The sequence below is a fragment of the Molossus molossus genome, unplaced genomic scaffold (assembly GCF_014108415.1).
Source record: "Molossus molossus isolate mMolMol1 unplaced genomic scaffold, mMolMol1.p scaffold_m16_p_9, whole genome shotgun sequence".
In the NCBI taxonomy this organism is placed as follows: Eukaryota; Metazoa; Chordata; class Mammalia; order Chiroptera; family Molossidae; genus Molossus; species Molossus molossus.
Window position 1 is genome coordinate 24,637,604 of NW_023425403.1, and position 17,167 is coordinate 24,654,770.

The 17,167-nt window shown below is 41.0% G+C and overlaps 1 protein-coding gene across 1 annotated transcript in view; it reads left to right on the plus strand.

Annotated features, from left to right (window-relative positions):
* The window catches only part of UNC5D (unc-5 netrin receptor D), a 485,738-nt gene that overhangs the window by 288,967 nt on the left and 179,604 nt on the right, over positions 1 to 17,167 (plus strand). Inside the window, exon 4 of the mRNA XM_036250102.1 lies at positions 14,393 to 14,496. Within this exon, the coding sequence (XP_036105995.1) occupies positions 14,393 to 14,496 (104 nt within the window). The remainder of the gene's footprint in view (positions 1 to 14,392; positions 14,497 to 17,167) is intronic.

Genomic DNA, 17,167 nt, shown 5'->3' on the forward strand with positions numbered 1-17,167 from the left:
TTTTTTTCTTCCTATTTCTCTGCAGTGCTAGTCCTGAATTATAATAAGGCGTTGAGTATTAAAGCTTGAGGTTATTTTTAGGTCACTTCTTTTGAAACTCCTTGCTCGTTCACATCCTTCTGATTTCCTGTGGAGGGCTGGGAGCCACTGAGGGAAGTCAGGAATGATTCCTCACGTCTGGGTTGTTCTGGAAACTCTGTCCCATCAGCCATGGGATTCTGCTTGCATCCTGCACTCACCGGGACATTGGGGTGCACGCACATGCACTCCAGTGCTCTTGTAGGGGGTGTGGGGTCTCACCAACGCCATGGGTAGGAGTCAGACAGTCGGAAGACGAGCAGCATAGTCTTTCTATAAGTTTCTGGACAACTGAGCCGCTTGGTCTAGTCAATGGCTTCTGGGACTGCATTTAAAAAAAATTTTTTTTTTCATTGATCTTTAGAGAAAGAGAGGAAAGGAGAGGGAGAGAGACATAGAAACATCGATGAGAGAGAATACCGATTGGCCGCCTCCAGCATGCCCCCTGACTGAGGATCTGGCCCACAGGGCATGTGCCCTGACCGGGAACTGAACCAGAGACCTCTTGGTGCGTGGGTCAATGCTCAACCGCTGGGCCACACTGGCTGGGCTGGAACTGCATTTTTTAAAAAACTACATCAAAAGCACTTTGTTTCAGTAGCTATTTCTTCACTCAAATAAGAGTCAATATTCCCATTAGTAGCACAGTAAGCAGAACAATCATACTCACAAACATAGGCTGTGGAGCTTACGATATTCTGTTCCCATACCTTCCATTGGAAAGTGATGTAAAGATACAAAATGTGAATTATTCGCTTTATTTTAATTTGATTTAATGCCTTAAGAACGAAGGAGCAGAGAATTTCTGATTTTTTACCTCATAACTGTTGCCTGTTGAAGATTGTTGAGATCTGCCGTTTAGGTCCGACGTCAGCTGTCCTTACGTGTTGACACAGCCACGTCAATATAATCAACGCGCAGAAAGTGCCTTTTATGGAACTTGGAGACCAAGGAAACCCCACAAGTTCTTCCTCAGGAATAGTTTCCCTACATGGAGTTCCCACCCATAGTCCCTGCTGGAAGAAGTGGTCCTGAGTGGCTTCTGAGACGAAGGTGGCCGAGTCATGGACCACAGATGCCCACTGTCATGTCCATCGGACCAAGAATGTACATCCGGGCAGGTTAGCGGCGTATGAGTAGACTCAAGAAGTAAGAGTGATTATGTGCTTGTGGATTCTTGCTCCTCTGAGTATGACTTGATCCTGAAAGAGAAACAGCTATTGATAGTGGTGACTGAATGAGAAAGACGAAGAAGCAGGCAGTGGTGACCCGGAACTATCAGAAGCCATGAGTCAAAGCAGAATAGAGTGAGACTACTGTTTCGGAGGAGCAGAAGTGAGAGACGCAACATCTGTGCTAAAAAGACTATGACATCACCCCGTTCATGGAATTACCCTGGATCTCTTCATCCCCTCCCCTGGCCATGTACCAGTACCATGAAGACCTACTTGTTTTGTGATCCTTACTCTTTCTTTCAAGCCTGGTGTGTGGTCTGTCTTGGTTTCTAATCAGTCTTGGACTCAAAATTAAGATTCTTGTCTTCCTGATTTTTAAATAAATCTTTAACTTTGGGAATCTGAGTGAATTTTTTTGCATGTCCTTGTAAACAAAAGCAGCCAAATAGAGTGGAATGTATTGAGGAAATAGCTCAACGGAGTGCTTGCAGCTGTCTCTGCCCACCATCGTGTGTCGCTGCTGCTGGATACGTCCTTTGCAATGTCACTGTGCCTGATGACCTGCGCTGACTTCGTGGAAGGGCTAATAACACATGCTAGTTGTGAAATGATTGATTGATAACCGCAGAGGAATTGCAGAGCACAGGGGGTCTGACATCGCTCCCAGGTTATTCTAGGGCCCCGAAAAACAGCCACTGGAGCCTCTGTTGACAGGACCACAGGCATCAGCCCAACTCCTTGTTTTCCCAGATCCTGCTCATTACCTGGCACCAAGGTGAGGTCAAGGGGAACATGAAGAGGCCCATGCAATTCAGCTTTGCCAAAGGTGTCTCTTCTTCACGGTTGCAGAAGGATTTACTCAGCAGCAGTTAAGTCTGCAATATTCAGAAACCTTAGGCACAAACAGATATCAACCATGTGCTCCTGACATGTGGGACTCTACATGTGGAATTGTGCTTTAGTGCCGGTTTCTTTCAAGGAGACCAAGGAGAACAGAACTAGGAGGTCCACAGCAAAGACACGAAGTAAAAGGCAGGAGCAGCCTAGTATTAATATGGATCAGTGGGTTAAGAAATTTGCAGAATTTGGATCTGAGCAGGGAAGAGGGTTTAAGCCAGGCTGGCAAGAGATGTGTATATAATGTGCCAAATCCAAGAAGACTATCATCGAGGAAAGGACTGACCAGACAGGAAGCCTTTTATACGCTTCCTTTGGGACCTGGAGTTAGTAGCTGACTTCTCAGACCATAACCATCAGGGCTGGAGATTGAGGCAGAACCAAACGGAGGCATCAGGCCTTGACTCATTTTGCTGGCATCCATCTGTTCCGCATGTGAACCAGCCCTTTCATTACAACTGATGTGTATTTGGCTAAGTTACAAATTCCTTTTATGTATGACAAATGTGTTTTGTTGTTTCTTCAGAAAAATATGGGTGGGGAAGATTCGAAGCTGATTTGAATACCATTGTAGTTGGACACTAGTGGGACATTGTACCATGTTCCTGCGATCTTAAAAGAACATGGCCATGCCTATTTTTTTTTTTTAAATGACTATGATTTTTCACTGGCTGATTTGGTTTGAATGAGTAAATTATTTTTATTTCATTGCATTAACTGCCAGAACATTGAATGAGCCGATAACTCCCTAGTGTTGCTGAGCTGCAAAGAACTATTATTCGCAATTGAATTTTTATTGATTTTCTTGTGCTATAATGACTTTTCTAACATAGTAGCATGAAAGGAAAATGAGAAAAAGGCCAAATAGGGCATGGGGTGAGGAAAAGAAGGCTGCTGCTTCCCATGTTCCAGCCCCAGATGCACTAGTTATTGGCAGTTACTGCTGACGGTATGGTTCTATTGCTGATTACATGATTTACAAGTTGGCCAAGTAACTGGCTTCATCACCTTTCCCTCCTCTTCCCTTCTGATATTTTTGTTTCCAGCTATTTTTGGCCTTGTTGGCATTCGACTGCAGAGCTGAATGGGGTGGTGAGATGAGGATGGAGCAGAAGTAGACAGGATCATGCTCCAAATTGGCCAGGGCCAATGTTTGTTAGTATCATTCAAAAAAACACTCACACACACGAAGGTGAGAATGAATGTGTTACTTTAACATCATTGTAGCCCAGTTGGCTATTCATGTGTTTGCTTTTCCTAGCCATCTTAACTGTTGGAAACATGGTTGTATATGGGCTTGTAATAAACATTCAGATGAACTGAAATGGAAGCTCACTCATTCATTCAATCAGTATTTACTAGGAAGTGATGACTGTAGACCCTTCCAGGCACTAGAGGCAAAGCAATGAACGAAACAGATGGAAAACGTTGTCCTCGTGCACAGAGTCCCACGATAAAAATTAAGTTAAGAATATGTTAGAATTCACTGAAGATTTTAAAATAGAGTGCGTCTTGCTTCCTTCTTCAATAGACATGTAGGAGTGAAACTTGTGTGATAAAGAGAAATGAAATGTATTTCTTCTTTGGCTTCTGATTCTGTGTGGTCTAATTAAGAGACTCTGGGCAACTAATGGGAAAGAGAAAATGTTTGGACATTGTTTTTTCTGGTTATACAAGTAATTAATGTTCATCCCAGAAATTTGGGGAACTAGAGAAAGAAATGAAGAAGATAATTAATATACCTGTAATAATCCAGTAGATCTTTAAAATGTTGAGTGATTTCTCTTCAGGGCTTTCCTATAGCGTATGTTGTAGCCCCATGCCAGTTGCCATTATAAAATCTTTAAATCATCAATCTTGTGTATGTGTGCAGTTCGGTTTAGTTCCCTTATACCAAACAACGTGACAAGTATTGCTTTTCTCCCTCCCATAGACCATGTGAGCATGATTATAAGCGAGATCACAAGGTAGGAAGCTATTTATGTTCCATCCTCTCAATATGTATGACTAGAAGACCAAGTCTAATAAAAGAGTGTCCTTCTGTGCTGTGATAACTTATGGAAAGAGAGGTAGCCAGGCAAGCATTTTGCAGACTTGCGGGAAAGGAACAAGAGAGTGTATAGATGTTTTTTAAAAAATTAAGCCAGTAAAAGTCTGACTGAAAAGTAAATGAGGTATGGTATGTCTGCTTCTGCTTACTTATAACTTTCTCCGAGAAACTTGCCTGGAATCACTCACTAGATTAAGATAGGCCCCACTGTGCTACATTTTTACAGAACTATCCCCCTCTCTAATCTCCTTACTCATCAGAATTACCTGTTTAATGTCTGTCCTCCCTGCTGAAACATATGCTGTGGGAGGGCTGGAATGGTCTATGTCAAGTTCAGTAATGCGCCCTCACTGTCTGGCAGCGTGTGTGAATGTAGGAGGCTGTTGCACATTTACTGAAAACCTGAAGGTAAGTTAAGAGAATGGCCACCTGCAGAAATAAGTTTGGTTGTTGTTTTTTAAAAATTTTTCTTTATTGATTTTTAGAGAGAGAGAGAAAGGGAGAGGGAGAGATAGAAACATTGATGAGAGAGAACATTGATTGGCCACCTCCTGCATGCTCCCTACTGGGGATCGGGCCCACAATCTGGGCATGTGCCCCAATTGGGAATCAAACTAGTGACCTCCTGGTACATGGGTCAATGCTCAACTACTGAGCCACACCAGCTGGGCCAGAAATAAGTTTTTAATGCAGTTGTACTTAGTTTTATTTGGTAGTAGATACATTCCATAAAAATATAATTGAAGGAAGACACTTCTTACTTATTAAAACTATATTAAAGATAGAGATTATTCACTACAAACTATTATTCAAACATTTACTTGAAAATAATTTTTTAACATTGTTATCGATTTTTTAGAGAGAGAGAAAGGGAGAGATAGCTAGAGACATCAATGTAAGAGAGAAACATTGATCGGCTGCCTCCTGCATTCCCCGTACCTGGGTTCGAGCCTGCAACCCAGGCATGTTTCCTGACTGGGAATCGAACCGGGACCTTTCAGTCCATGGGATGACACTCAGTCCACTGAGCACACCATCTGGGCTTGAACATTTTTAAATTCTCTTTTTAATTAAATTTTCAATTTTGAGATAATTATTGACACATTCGGTCATAAGAAATAGTAAAAAGCGATTCTGTGTATCCTTTGCCAGTTCCCCCACTGGTAATATATTATAAAACTGTGGTAATATAATATCACAGCTGGGGCTCTGCCATGGCCACAGTCGAGATACAGAGCATTTATACCATTTTGAAAATTGTTCATGTTGCCCATTAATGGGCGCGTCCACTTCCTTCCTGCTTTTACCCCTCTCCTGAACCCCCAGTGACCGTTCATCTGTTCTTCATGTCGAGTGTTGTCATTTAAATAATGTTTTATAAAAATTGAATCATACAGTTTTGGGGATTGGCTTTTTCACTCAGCATTTCTCTGAAGATTCATCTTGGCCATTGTTGTATATATCAATAGTTCATATCTTTTTAATTTTTAATGTCTGTATAGTATTCCATGATATGAAAGCACCAAAAAAATATTAACCATTCCGGTGCTATTAAATATTTAGATTGTTAGCAATTGTTCAGCATCATAAATCATTATTTGAGCAATATCACAATACTCTATTTTTATATAGCTGTCAAATCATTTTCTTAGAAAATTTTAGAAGTGTAAATTATTGAATCATATAAATGAACTCTTTCTAATCGTAGCTTTATTGAGATATAACTCAATACTTGTAATTGATTCACCTATTTCGAGTGTACAGTTAAATAACTTTCAGGGCACTCTCAGAGGTGTGCAGTCATTGCCAGTGTCAATTTTAACACCCTCCATCCCACCAAAAAAGAAAACTGTTTCCAAGCAGTGATGTCTCTACCCACCCACCCACCTGCAGCAATGACCAGTCTACTTTCCGGCCCTATTGATTTGCTTCTTCTGGATATTTGATTGAAATAAAATCATACAGTGTGTGGGCTCTTGAGTCTGGCTTCTTTCATTCAGCATGTTTTCAAGATTCATCCTTGTTGTAGTATGTATCAGCACTTCATCTCTTTTTATTGCCAAATAACGTTCCATGGCATGGACACACCATATATTGTTTGCTCATTTATGGGATGACAGACATATAATATAAATGAACACTTGAAGTAATCTTGACACGTACTTCAACTTGCTCTTCCTACTTACCCATTTTTATTTTTTCTGGCAATGTTTAAGACTGTCTAGTTTCCTATACTCTTTTTAATGCTATAAATTATTTACATCAAAGACATACAGAGCCTGTTTGGATGAATAAAAGGCCACATTAGTGCTTTATTAGTTGACACTTAAATAAATAGTGATATTGGTCCCCCTAAATGTCTTTATTAGCCATTGTGTTTCTTCTTTTGTAAATTCTGTTTCTATGCCCAGTTGCCATTTTATTTTAGGGCATTTATCCTTCTCATTTTGCTTCATAAGTGCCCTTTCTATATTAAAGGTGCCTCTGCCTAAAATTTTGTTTATACTATTTTAGTTAAAACTGATTTTTAATTTTGATAAAATAATATCTGCCAATCATTACCTTAAGTGTTTGTTCTTCCTTCAGTTTTAAGTTAGAAAGGCCTTCGCCACCCTAAGATTCAATAGTGGGGAGGGGATGGGCTGGATGGAGGTGGGCAAAGGGGGGGTGGGGACATCTGTAACAGTGTCAACAATAAAAATAAAGAAAAATACTTTAATACTGCTGTGGTTTTGTGCAGAAAATATTTTTATTAAGTTGGGATTTGCTTTGGTATAAATAAGACATAAATCTAACTTTTTTCTTTTTCTCCAAAAGCGCATCCTAATGTCTTTGCCCACTCAATTCATATGTCATTTTTATCATATCCTTCTTACTGCTTTTATTTGAGTGTCTTTTATTTTATTTTATTTTTTTGTACATGGATGTTTATTTTGATACTTTTTAAAAAATATTTTTTTATTGATTTTAAAGAGAGGGGAAAGGAGGGGGGGAGAGAGAGAGAGAGAGAGAAACATTGATGTGAGAGTGGAACATTGATTAGCTGCCTCACGCACGCACCTCAGCCAGGGATCAAATCTGCAACCTGGGCATGTGCCCTGGCCATGAATCAAACCAGTGTCCCTTTTGGTGCACAGGGCAACACTCAACCAACTGAACCACACCGTCCAGTCCTTGAGTATCTCTTTAAAATGCTCTGTTTTATAATTAATTTGTCTATCTGATTTAAGACACAATCATTCCCTTTTGCCATCATGGCTTTGCGATAGGATTTAGTAACACAAGTGATCTTTATTGAGCTTCCAGAGCTCTGAAAGGATTTTACATGTCTTAGCCTTTCATTCTCACAAAAACTATAATGGGAATTATTATTCTCATTTTATAGATGATGAAACTGAGGCAAAGAGAGATAAAGATACTTATCGAAGTGTAAGTCCTAAACCCAGAACTCAATCAGATCCTCAGTCTCCAGCCCCCATCCCTTCCCTGGTTTGCAATATTGCCTAGTGTATTTCTGAACACGTGACCTAGCAGTTTAACATTTTACTGTTGGTTAGTTATTATGCATGTTTATGAGATGTTATGCACTTCTCTTTCCAGAGTTTTAGGTAATTACATGAATAATTTTATATATTATAAAAATTATCTAGACTTATATTAAATGTTTTTTATTTCCCACTGCCAGATTTCTTAAAACCATAACTTCCAATTAATTCATTATTTTGAGTGTGTTTTCATCATTTATTTTATTTTAAAAGGTAATTTCAGGAAGGGTATGAGGTTTATTAAAATCTCTTGACTCAATCATGTCTGAGACTATTATCAATTTGCTCATGAATAATAACTTGTTTGGGAATAGAAAGTTAGTACCATGTATTTTACTAAAAAAAAAAAAGAAACCGATTCGATTAATTATACTCTTTTTTTTTTTATCCTCACCCGAGGACATTTTTGCATTTTTTTGTTCAGACAGAGCGGGAGGGAGAGAGAGGAAGAGAGAGAGAGAAACATCGATGTGAAGGGACACATCGAGTAGTTGCCACCCGCACGACCAACCAGGGCCGGGGACAAACTGCAACCGAGGTACGTGCCCGTAGCGGGAACCGAACCCGGGTCTCTCTGTACCGCAGGTGGACGCTCTAACCGCTGAGCCAAACTGGCCAGGGCTAATTATACTCTTGTATATGCTCATCTAGAGAAAACTTCTAGTCATAGCCTGATTATTTTTTCATTGTCAAATAATTCTTTTTTTAAAAATGTATTGAGATATTGGTGACAAATAACATTGTGTAAAGTTAAGGTGTACAGTGTGATGGTTTGATATATGTTTATATTGGGAAATGATTTCCATAATACAGTTAGTTAACATATCCATTACATCACATATTTACTTTTTTTTTTTTTTTGTAGTGAGAACATTTAAAATTTAATCTCTCCTTATCTTTCAAATATTTAATTCAGTATTGTTAACTATATTCACCAGGCTGTCTGTTAGGTCCCCAGAACTTATTCATCTTGTAAGTGGAATTTTTACCCTTTGACTGACATCTCCCTTTTCCCTCACCTCCCAGCCCCTGGCAACCCCCAGTTGACTCCTCCTTTCTGGTAATTCTGCTTTATCAGATTTCGCACATATGTGAGATCACACAGAGATTGCCTTTCTCTAACTTATTTCACCTAACCTTGTGCCCTCAAAGTCCATCCCTGTTGTAGCAAATGACACTGAGTATGATCCGTGTGCATGTGGTGTTCATCCCTCTGCACACTGAGGTGGTTCCCTGTCTTTGTGAATAATGCTGCAGCACAGAGGTGCAGGCATCTGTTTGAGACAGTGATTTCATTTCTGTCCGATACCTATCCAGAAATGGGATTGCTGGACCATATGGCAGTTCTATTAAAAACTTTTAAGGAACCTCCATACTGTTTTTCATAGTGGCTGCACCAATTTTATTCCCACCAAACGTACATAAGAGTTCTTTTTCTTCACCTTTTCACCAGCACGTCTCTTGTCCTTCGGATAATAGCCATTCTAGCAGGAGTGACGAGATATCTACCTGTGGATTTGATTTGCATTTCTCTGATGACTACTGATGTTGAGTACTTTTTCATGTACCTTTTGTCTTCTTTGGCAAAATGTATAATCAGGTCCTTTGTCCTTTATTCAATCTCGTTTGTGTTTTTCCTGTTGAGTTGACTGAATTTCTTATATATTTTGGATATGAACCTTCCATTCGATATATAGTTTGTAAATACTTTCTCACATTTTGTAAGTTGTCTTTTCACTTGTGATGGTCATTTCTTCAGCTGCGCAGAAACTTTTTACCTTGATGTAGTCATACTTTTTATTTGTACTTCTGTTCCTTGTGCCTTTGATGTCAGATCCAAAAAATTGTTGTTAAGAACAGGTCAAAGAGCTTCTTTTCTGTGTTTTCTTCTTAGAGCTTTATGGTTTTAGGTCTTACATTTAAGTCTTTAATTCATTTTGAGTTAATTTTTGTGAATGGTGTAAGCTAGGGGTCGGATTTCATTGTGTTGCATATGAATATCCAGCTTTTCCAATGTCATTTATTGAAGAGACTACCCTTTCACTAGTTAGCATACTTGGTCCCCTTGTGCAGTATTACTTGACTGTGTATTTGATGTTTTATATCTGGACTCTGAATCTTGTTCCATTGGTCTATGTATCTGTTTTTGTACCCGTACCATACTGTTCTGATTACTACAGCTTTGTGGTGAAGTTTGAAATCAGGAAGTGTGAAGCCTTCAGCTTTGTTTTCTGTCTCAAGATTGCTTTTGCTCTTCGGGGTCTTTTGTGGTTGCAGGTGAATTTTAGGGTTATTTATATTTCTGTAAAAAATTGGAATTTTGGCCCTGGCCAGTTTGGCTCAGCGGTTAGAGCATCGGCCTGCGGTCTGGAGAGACCTGGGTTCAGTTCCCGCTAAGGGCATGTACCTCGGTTGCAGTTTGTCCCCGGCCCTGGTTGGTCGTGCGGGTGGCAGCCACTCGATGTGTCCCTTCATGTCGATGTTTCTCTCTCTCTCTCCCTTCCTCTCTCTCCCTCCCACTCTATCTGTACAAAAAATGGAAAAATATCCTCCGGTGAGGATAAAAAAAAAAAAAAAAAAAAAATTGGAATTTTGGTAGAGATTGCGTTGACTCCATAGATGACTTTGGATAGTATGGAAATTTTAACAATATTAATTCTTTCTACCCATGAAATTGTTAGATGCTTCTTTACTACAAATAAACTTATAAAATTGTTATTCAAAAAAATTTTTGTTATGCTGAAATTCAAGATTTCAACTATGATATATCTAATATCTTTTTTTTTTTTTTAAACTATTTTGCCATATATCCAATGACCTCTTTGGAAACACACTTTTTTTTTTTTAGCTCAGAGAATAATAATAATTATTATTATTATATTGATGATCATTTCTTTCAGCTTGTTGTCTCATTCTACAATTCCTATTCTATTTAATGTGATATTTCTCCATCTCAGTATTATCTTTGTTATTTATTTCATCTTTTTCTGGTAAATTCATTATCATTTAATTATTTTTCTCTTAGCTTACTTAGTCAACATATATGTATTAAGGCTCTGTCCCATTTCTGATATCCAGTAGGCCCTGGGGATGTAAGGGGGGCATGTCAGACGCAAAGTCCGCGGTCACAGACCTTAGATCTAGTGAGGAAGACAGATATGGAGTAAGCATTTACAAGAGCTCTGCTGGAGGAAATTTTCTAAACTGGGATTTGTTGGTTACCAAACTGTTGCCTCCCATTTCTAAAACCACTGGTCCATAATTAGTGAAGCTTGGGGCTGGGACGCCCTTACCAGACCCACCATGGGGATGCCAGAGGAGACTGGCCAGCAGTGTCTTCATCTTGGAAGTGGCAGTTGCTTCTTATTTCCAGCTTGTTTTTTTGTTTGTTTGTTTGTTTGTTTGTTTGTTTGTTTGTTTTCTCATATGTTTCCAGAACCATCATCTTAAATTATGTCCCCTAGAGATGGCAGCACCAGTCTCGTGGGCAGTCCTTCCGAGGTCTGGGTCTCGACTTCTGATGTTCTGAGGTGCTAGCACCACTCAGTGGCCTCTCCTTGGACATTTGATCTCTTGCTAAGCTTCAAAGTTCTGTAACTCCAACCTCTCCCCCTTGTCCCTCTCTCCCCTCTTCTAGGGTTGACCTGCTCCCAAAGTTCCACTCGGCCTTTCTCCTTTTCCAATTCTTTACATTTTATTTTCTGTTAAAACAACTGGTATGCTTTGTTTTACAGCCTGGATCCTGACCGATGCCCCTATCTTCGGTGTCATTAATTCAGGTTTCTGCAATATTAAGCATGCTATTTACCATCTCTATGATAGATATATTACTAATTCAGCAGTTTGGGGTTTTTTCTCGTGTGTGTGTGTGTGTGTGTGTTTTCTGCATAGTGGCAATTTCCTTGATCTCAGGTGTCATCCTATTTATAACACCCTACTCTAGATTCTCAGTTGCTGTTTCCTTTTGACTTTTAAAGAACTTAAATTACACGTTATCTGAAAATGCCTCTTGTTTCTTATCTTAAGAAGAAGCCATTTAATTTCAGTTCTATGGTTTGTCTCCTTCATTTTATTATAATTCTTTTTATGTGGCTGGGGATATTTTTCCTACTATTAGGAGTTTCATAGGTTTCCATCTGAATCTTTCAAGCCTTGGAACTAACATGGGTGCTAAAGGTATTGCCAATTCAGAAACCAATTATGTTGGGTGACCTCTGGTGGAAATTAGAGGTAGAGTTGGATGCATTTACCTCTGATTCTAAGAGTCTATTTCAATAATTTGTATTATATTCAGTAGCTGGCTGAAATTTGTCTAGTATGTTTGCCCTCTTTGGGGGGTCAGAAATGTTGGTATCCCTGCAGGCCAGGCCTTGGTGATACTTGGGTGTTTCTCTTGGTGTGCTATCTGGTGCATGAATGACTGCCTGTTGGGAGTTGGATGCAAATATATGACATGCCAGTTTTTCCCTGACCCCCTTCCATTGCCTTTAATCATTGTGTCTCCACACCAAGAGGCGTTAATATGCTTCTTGTTGGAACTCTTCCAGTTCTTTCAAAAGTGAGTTGGGAAGAGTAAGGGGTTGGGTGGGCCCTGTCTTCCAACTGATCTCAGCTGTATGAGATCCACTAGAAATTTCTCAAAGTATTTTGTTTATAGATAATACCCTTTCCTATATCCCGGTGTCAATACAGGGTTTTCCTTTTATGTGTGTGCATATTTAATTATGTATTTGTTGAACAGTTGGCTCTGTGCTTCAATCGGTTGATCACAGAATATTAGCTGTTGTCAACCTGCAGTCTGTTTTTAGCACCACTGAGCAAGACTTCCTTCAAACGACAAAGCAATAAAGGAAAAGAAAAAAAATGGCAAACACACTAACAAAATTTGCCACAAAAACACAGCCCTTTCCTTTAGCAAACTGATGTCTTGTGTTAGTCACTCACTCTCTATGACAGACTCATTTCTGTATAGTTTTGATAAATAAACGAGACAGAGGGATTTTCGACTCAAAGATCTCTTGTTGCGGGAGCAAAGGGGAATTTGTGGTAAGATTGTGGAGGAAAGGTGAGATATTTTTATTCTGGAGTTTACTCACAGTCCCTTCATTCACAGTTTCGTCATCAATTATGTGACCTTCGTCACACTTGGAGTCAGAAATTCTGAATTATAAAGGCTGTGAAATATAGATGCATCTCTGACACAAGGAAACTGGCTTTACCGTTTTGGGGACAACAGAGAAATAAGAAGATGGATCGTGCCATCTGCCTACAGTGCAAGTCTTGGCAGGATCTTTCGCCTCCTATATACTCATGTAGATCTCTGAATACATAGCACCACTGACAAAAGACATTGGTTGCCTCTGGGAGGGAAAACATTAAGAGTGAAATTCAAAAGCAAATGAATACATGGATTGCTGGGCTTGGTATTCGTCGGGTATTTTTGACTTGCTAAAAGCAAGTTTAATGTATTTATAAAATTTATAAAGATGTAACTGATTCTGGAGCTCCGCTCTTTACAGGGAACATATTTCATGTTATTGTAAGCACTGAAGAAAATTAGATCAATAAATCCACAGCCTGTAATTTGAGATCCTCAATTGAAGAAAAATACATAAGGAGGGAGGGGGCATCGTTTACATGGAGGAGGACTTGTAAAACTGTCATTGCAGTGCGAGCTCACACTTTCAAGGGACTGCAGGAATTTAGCTGGTGCTGTGAAATTATTAAAGTGTTGTTATGACACCTCAAAGGAAGCAAAGGTCAGGTCCTCCTGTTGTTAATGAAGCATCCGCTCAAGTGGAAAGCCATGCAAATGAAGCTCTTTCTGAACTGCCATGTGTCCCTGTTCCTGAGAAAGCTTTGCTGGTTCACAGTCAGGCTGGGTGTCCGGAAGCGTGGTGAATTTCTCCCTATCCCTGCATTGATGTTCTGTGACCACTGGCCAGCCAATTAACCTCTCCAAGCGGCTCCCTTCCATGTATGAAAGGTTAACAGTGCAGCTTGTTTGCAGAGTGCCCGGAGGCCTCCATGAAGAGCACTACACAGATACCCAGCATTTGTGTTTAAATAGAGGGCATTGCATTTTTTTAATTATGTGTTTGGTTGGCTAGATTATAGATTTTGTTGTGGTTCAATGTGGCCCCTTCTCCCTGGTTGCAAATAAAAGACTAATAGGTAATCTCACTCTATTATCATCTTCTAGAGTCCCTAGAGGGTTAAGGGAACAGCAGAGGTTACAGATTAATAACGTATTTTTTAGTTAATAAAAAAATAAGAATCACGTGCATCTCAACTGCATAATAGCTGTGGATGGCAATTTATTAGGCCGAGTGTTTCATCTGTTGCTAAGCAGATAATGCTGGCAAAGACTCATAACATGTTGTGTTCTGTTTTTTTCTGCTCCCCTGTAACTCTTTCATCCTTCTCATCAGTACAGATCATTAGGAGCAGTTTCGTTAAGGTTTATTTCAAATGCGCTTGTGCCTGTTTGGGGAAGGGCCTCTCTCGTCTGGAACTCCTGAAACAAGTGACTTTGCATGGGTGTATGTAGGTCATGGCAGGAAGCTCACTACGCGATTGTGCTTGGAGCCAATGTGACCGATTCTGCCCCTGGAACTAAGTGTCATGTATCTCCCACTTCTTTGCAGATTTGCGGAAGAACTTTGAACAAGATCCGCAGGGAAGGGAGGTTCCCATTGAAGGCATGATCGTGCTGCACTGCCGCCCGCCGGAGGGAGTCCCTGCTGCCGAGGTGAGGGGACACTGCGGCCACCGACCGGCCTGTGCCCAGGAGGGAGGGCGGAGTCCTGTGCGTTCCTGTGTGTGCAGTAAAAGAGCCTGTGTCCTGCATTCTTGCCATCTGGACCCAAATGATAAAGATGGTGAAGAAAGTGTGAAGGAAATTAGTTGGAGCAGGAAGCTGTTCCTCATCTACTTTCTCGCTGACACTGTACTCTTGCTAGGCAGGAGTAGGATTTGGTGTGTGTTCTTGCTTTGGGTGACCTCAGATCGGGAGGGTGGCACCTCTGTGTCTTCAGTCAGTCACCTCAGGCACTCTGACATGCACATGGCTTATGGAGCATTCTGAGCTCCAGCAAGCAAGGTCATGTTATTGGGGAAACACGTGGATGGAATTTCTTTATTGCTAGTGGGAGTGGGATTCTTGGGGTGCTGATGGAATAAGCATCTCTCGAGGCCCTCATGGGAGGATGAGACGTGGTAGAAAGCTTTATTTGTGTGGTATCACATCGCTGGGTCCCATTTCCCTTAAACCAGTCCTGGAAGACGCACAGCTGGGGACTCAGCAGAGCTAGAAGCAAAGCCAGCATCCAGAGCTTCCGTCCACGGGGCAGCTGGGTCCAGTGTAGCATCAGGCTGGTTACAGCCCATCAGTCCACTGTGTGTGGGGTCATGGCCATGTGGACAAAGGCAGGAGTGTGAGAGCCCCACAAACCAGCAGCGTGAACCAAGAGGCAAGAGAGCAACTTCTTTGTTTAGGAGATGAAACATCAGATCTTCCCAGGCTTGCAGTGGCCACGCCTACTTTGGCCAATAACCTGTTCCCAGGCATGACTGACAGGCAAGGAACTTTGTCACTCAGACTTTACTGGGCATGCCTATAATATTTCCCTTCCCTTTGCTTTCCCCGTTAATGAATAACTGGGTTCATTTACAGTGGTGTCTGTGTGAGTGAGTGCCCAGGCAGGGAGGTCAGCCCCCAGTGCTGACTTTCAATGGTGTTTGCGTTTGCTCAGTCTTCATTTGCTGATGGAAGATTCCGTGAGCACTTACTATGTTTGAGGCACCGTGCTGACATGATGGCCAAGGTGGCGAGCCACCCGTCTTCGGCCTCTTATTCTTTCTTCACAGTGAGGCATCTAGAATCCCGTCACTGTGGTTTTTATGTTTTGCATGTTTTCTAGCATTTCTGCCATATTCTTAGAATATAATTGTTAGTGATAGGAGACTGTGGTCAGAGGGAAGCTACCTACACCTTCCAGTCACTCTTACACGATGCTCTGCTGGGAGTAATATGATCATTAAGGCTGCGTTGGTGGAAACAGAGGTGACTCAGAAATACAAGGACTGCTTCGTAGAATTGCAAGGGTATAACGTGGGCACGAGCTGAGCATCACACAGCTGTGGTTTTTCTCTGGGAAGCTGGGAAACTGTCCTGAGAGCTCTGGTGTATTCACTGAGGAAGAGGTATTTAAAAAAACACACAAATAAACAAAAAGAAAACAACAGGAGCCTCTGCCTCGCAGTTTAGCTGAAGTTACTGTGGGATTTCATAGTTGAACAGACAAAGGAGCAGAAAAATAAAGGGGAATGAAAAGACACACACAGTGGCGGATTTAGACAGAAAGCATGCTGGGCGGACACTATGCAAAGTTCTTACGATTCATAAGAAAAGAAATAAACAGACTTGAAAATTAAAGTGAATATTCCATGCATGATACAAAATGATTAGAAAGGAAAATGCTTATTTCTTTAGAGTTTTATTTTTTGTGAAACAGAAAGATAACTTGATTCCCCCCCCCACCACCACCCTGTTCTTTCCAAAGTGTGACCTGGGTTCCTGAGCAGGGTGACAGGCAGCAGGACATTCAGTGCACAGGTGATCGTGTCAGCCTCATTTAGAACACCCTAAGCACCCGTGGGAGTCTGATTTGGGGATCAGCAGTTCACTACCCCTCTCTCAAAATCCCAATTCGGAAATGCTTCATGCATAAAAGCATCTCGTCTATGTCATGCTGGCTGTGCGGACAGCCAGGCTCCCTTCCAAGCCTGTGCTGGGTCACCGCTGTCAACTTTGGCAGAGTGAAACGGAGAGGAAGGTCATGTTTTTATTAGCTATCTGCCTGTGGGAGCCTAACGTTCTCAGATGTCTAGTAATCAATTTTTACAGCTGGAAGAGAACTTTGATATTTACCTGGCACAGCCTTTGCATTTTAAAGGCAAGAAAACTGATGCTCAGATCAATGACCTACCAAAGGTCTTGCAGCCATTTAAGGGTAACTCTGTTTAAAATCTTTGAACAGTTACTCAAAGCACTCAGGGTAGAAGTCTCTGTTCTTTTGGTGCCTGCGTGGCCTAACATAATCTGGCCTGCTGTTACCTCTGACCTCATCTTCTGCTTTTCTACAGCTGACCTCCCTGTAGCCACATGGGCATCCTCACTCTTCCTTAGGTGTGCCAGCCATGCTTGTACCTCAGGGCCTTTGCACATGATGGCCTCCTGGTAGAACATTCTTCCCAGCTATTATATTGTTTCATTCCTCCCTTTAGTCTTGCTCAAATACCACCTGCTCAGTGAGGCTTGCTCTGGACACTTTATTGTTATTGGAGAATTTGGGGTATTCCTTTCCCCACTGAGTTCTGGGAGTGGGGTCCTGACAATATCTCAAGAAAAAGAATTTTCT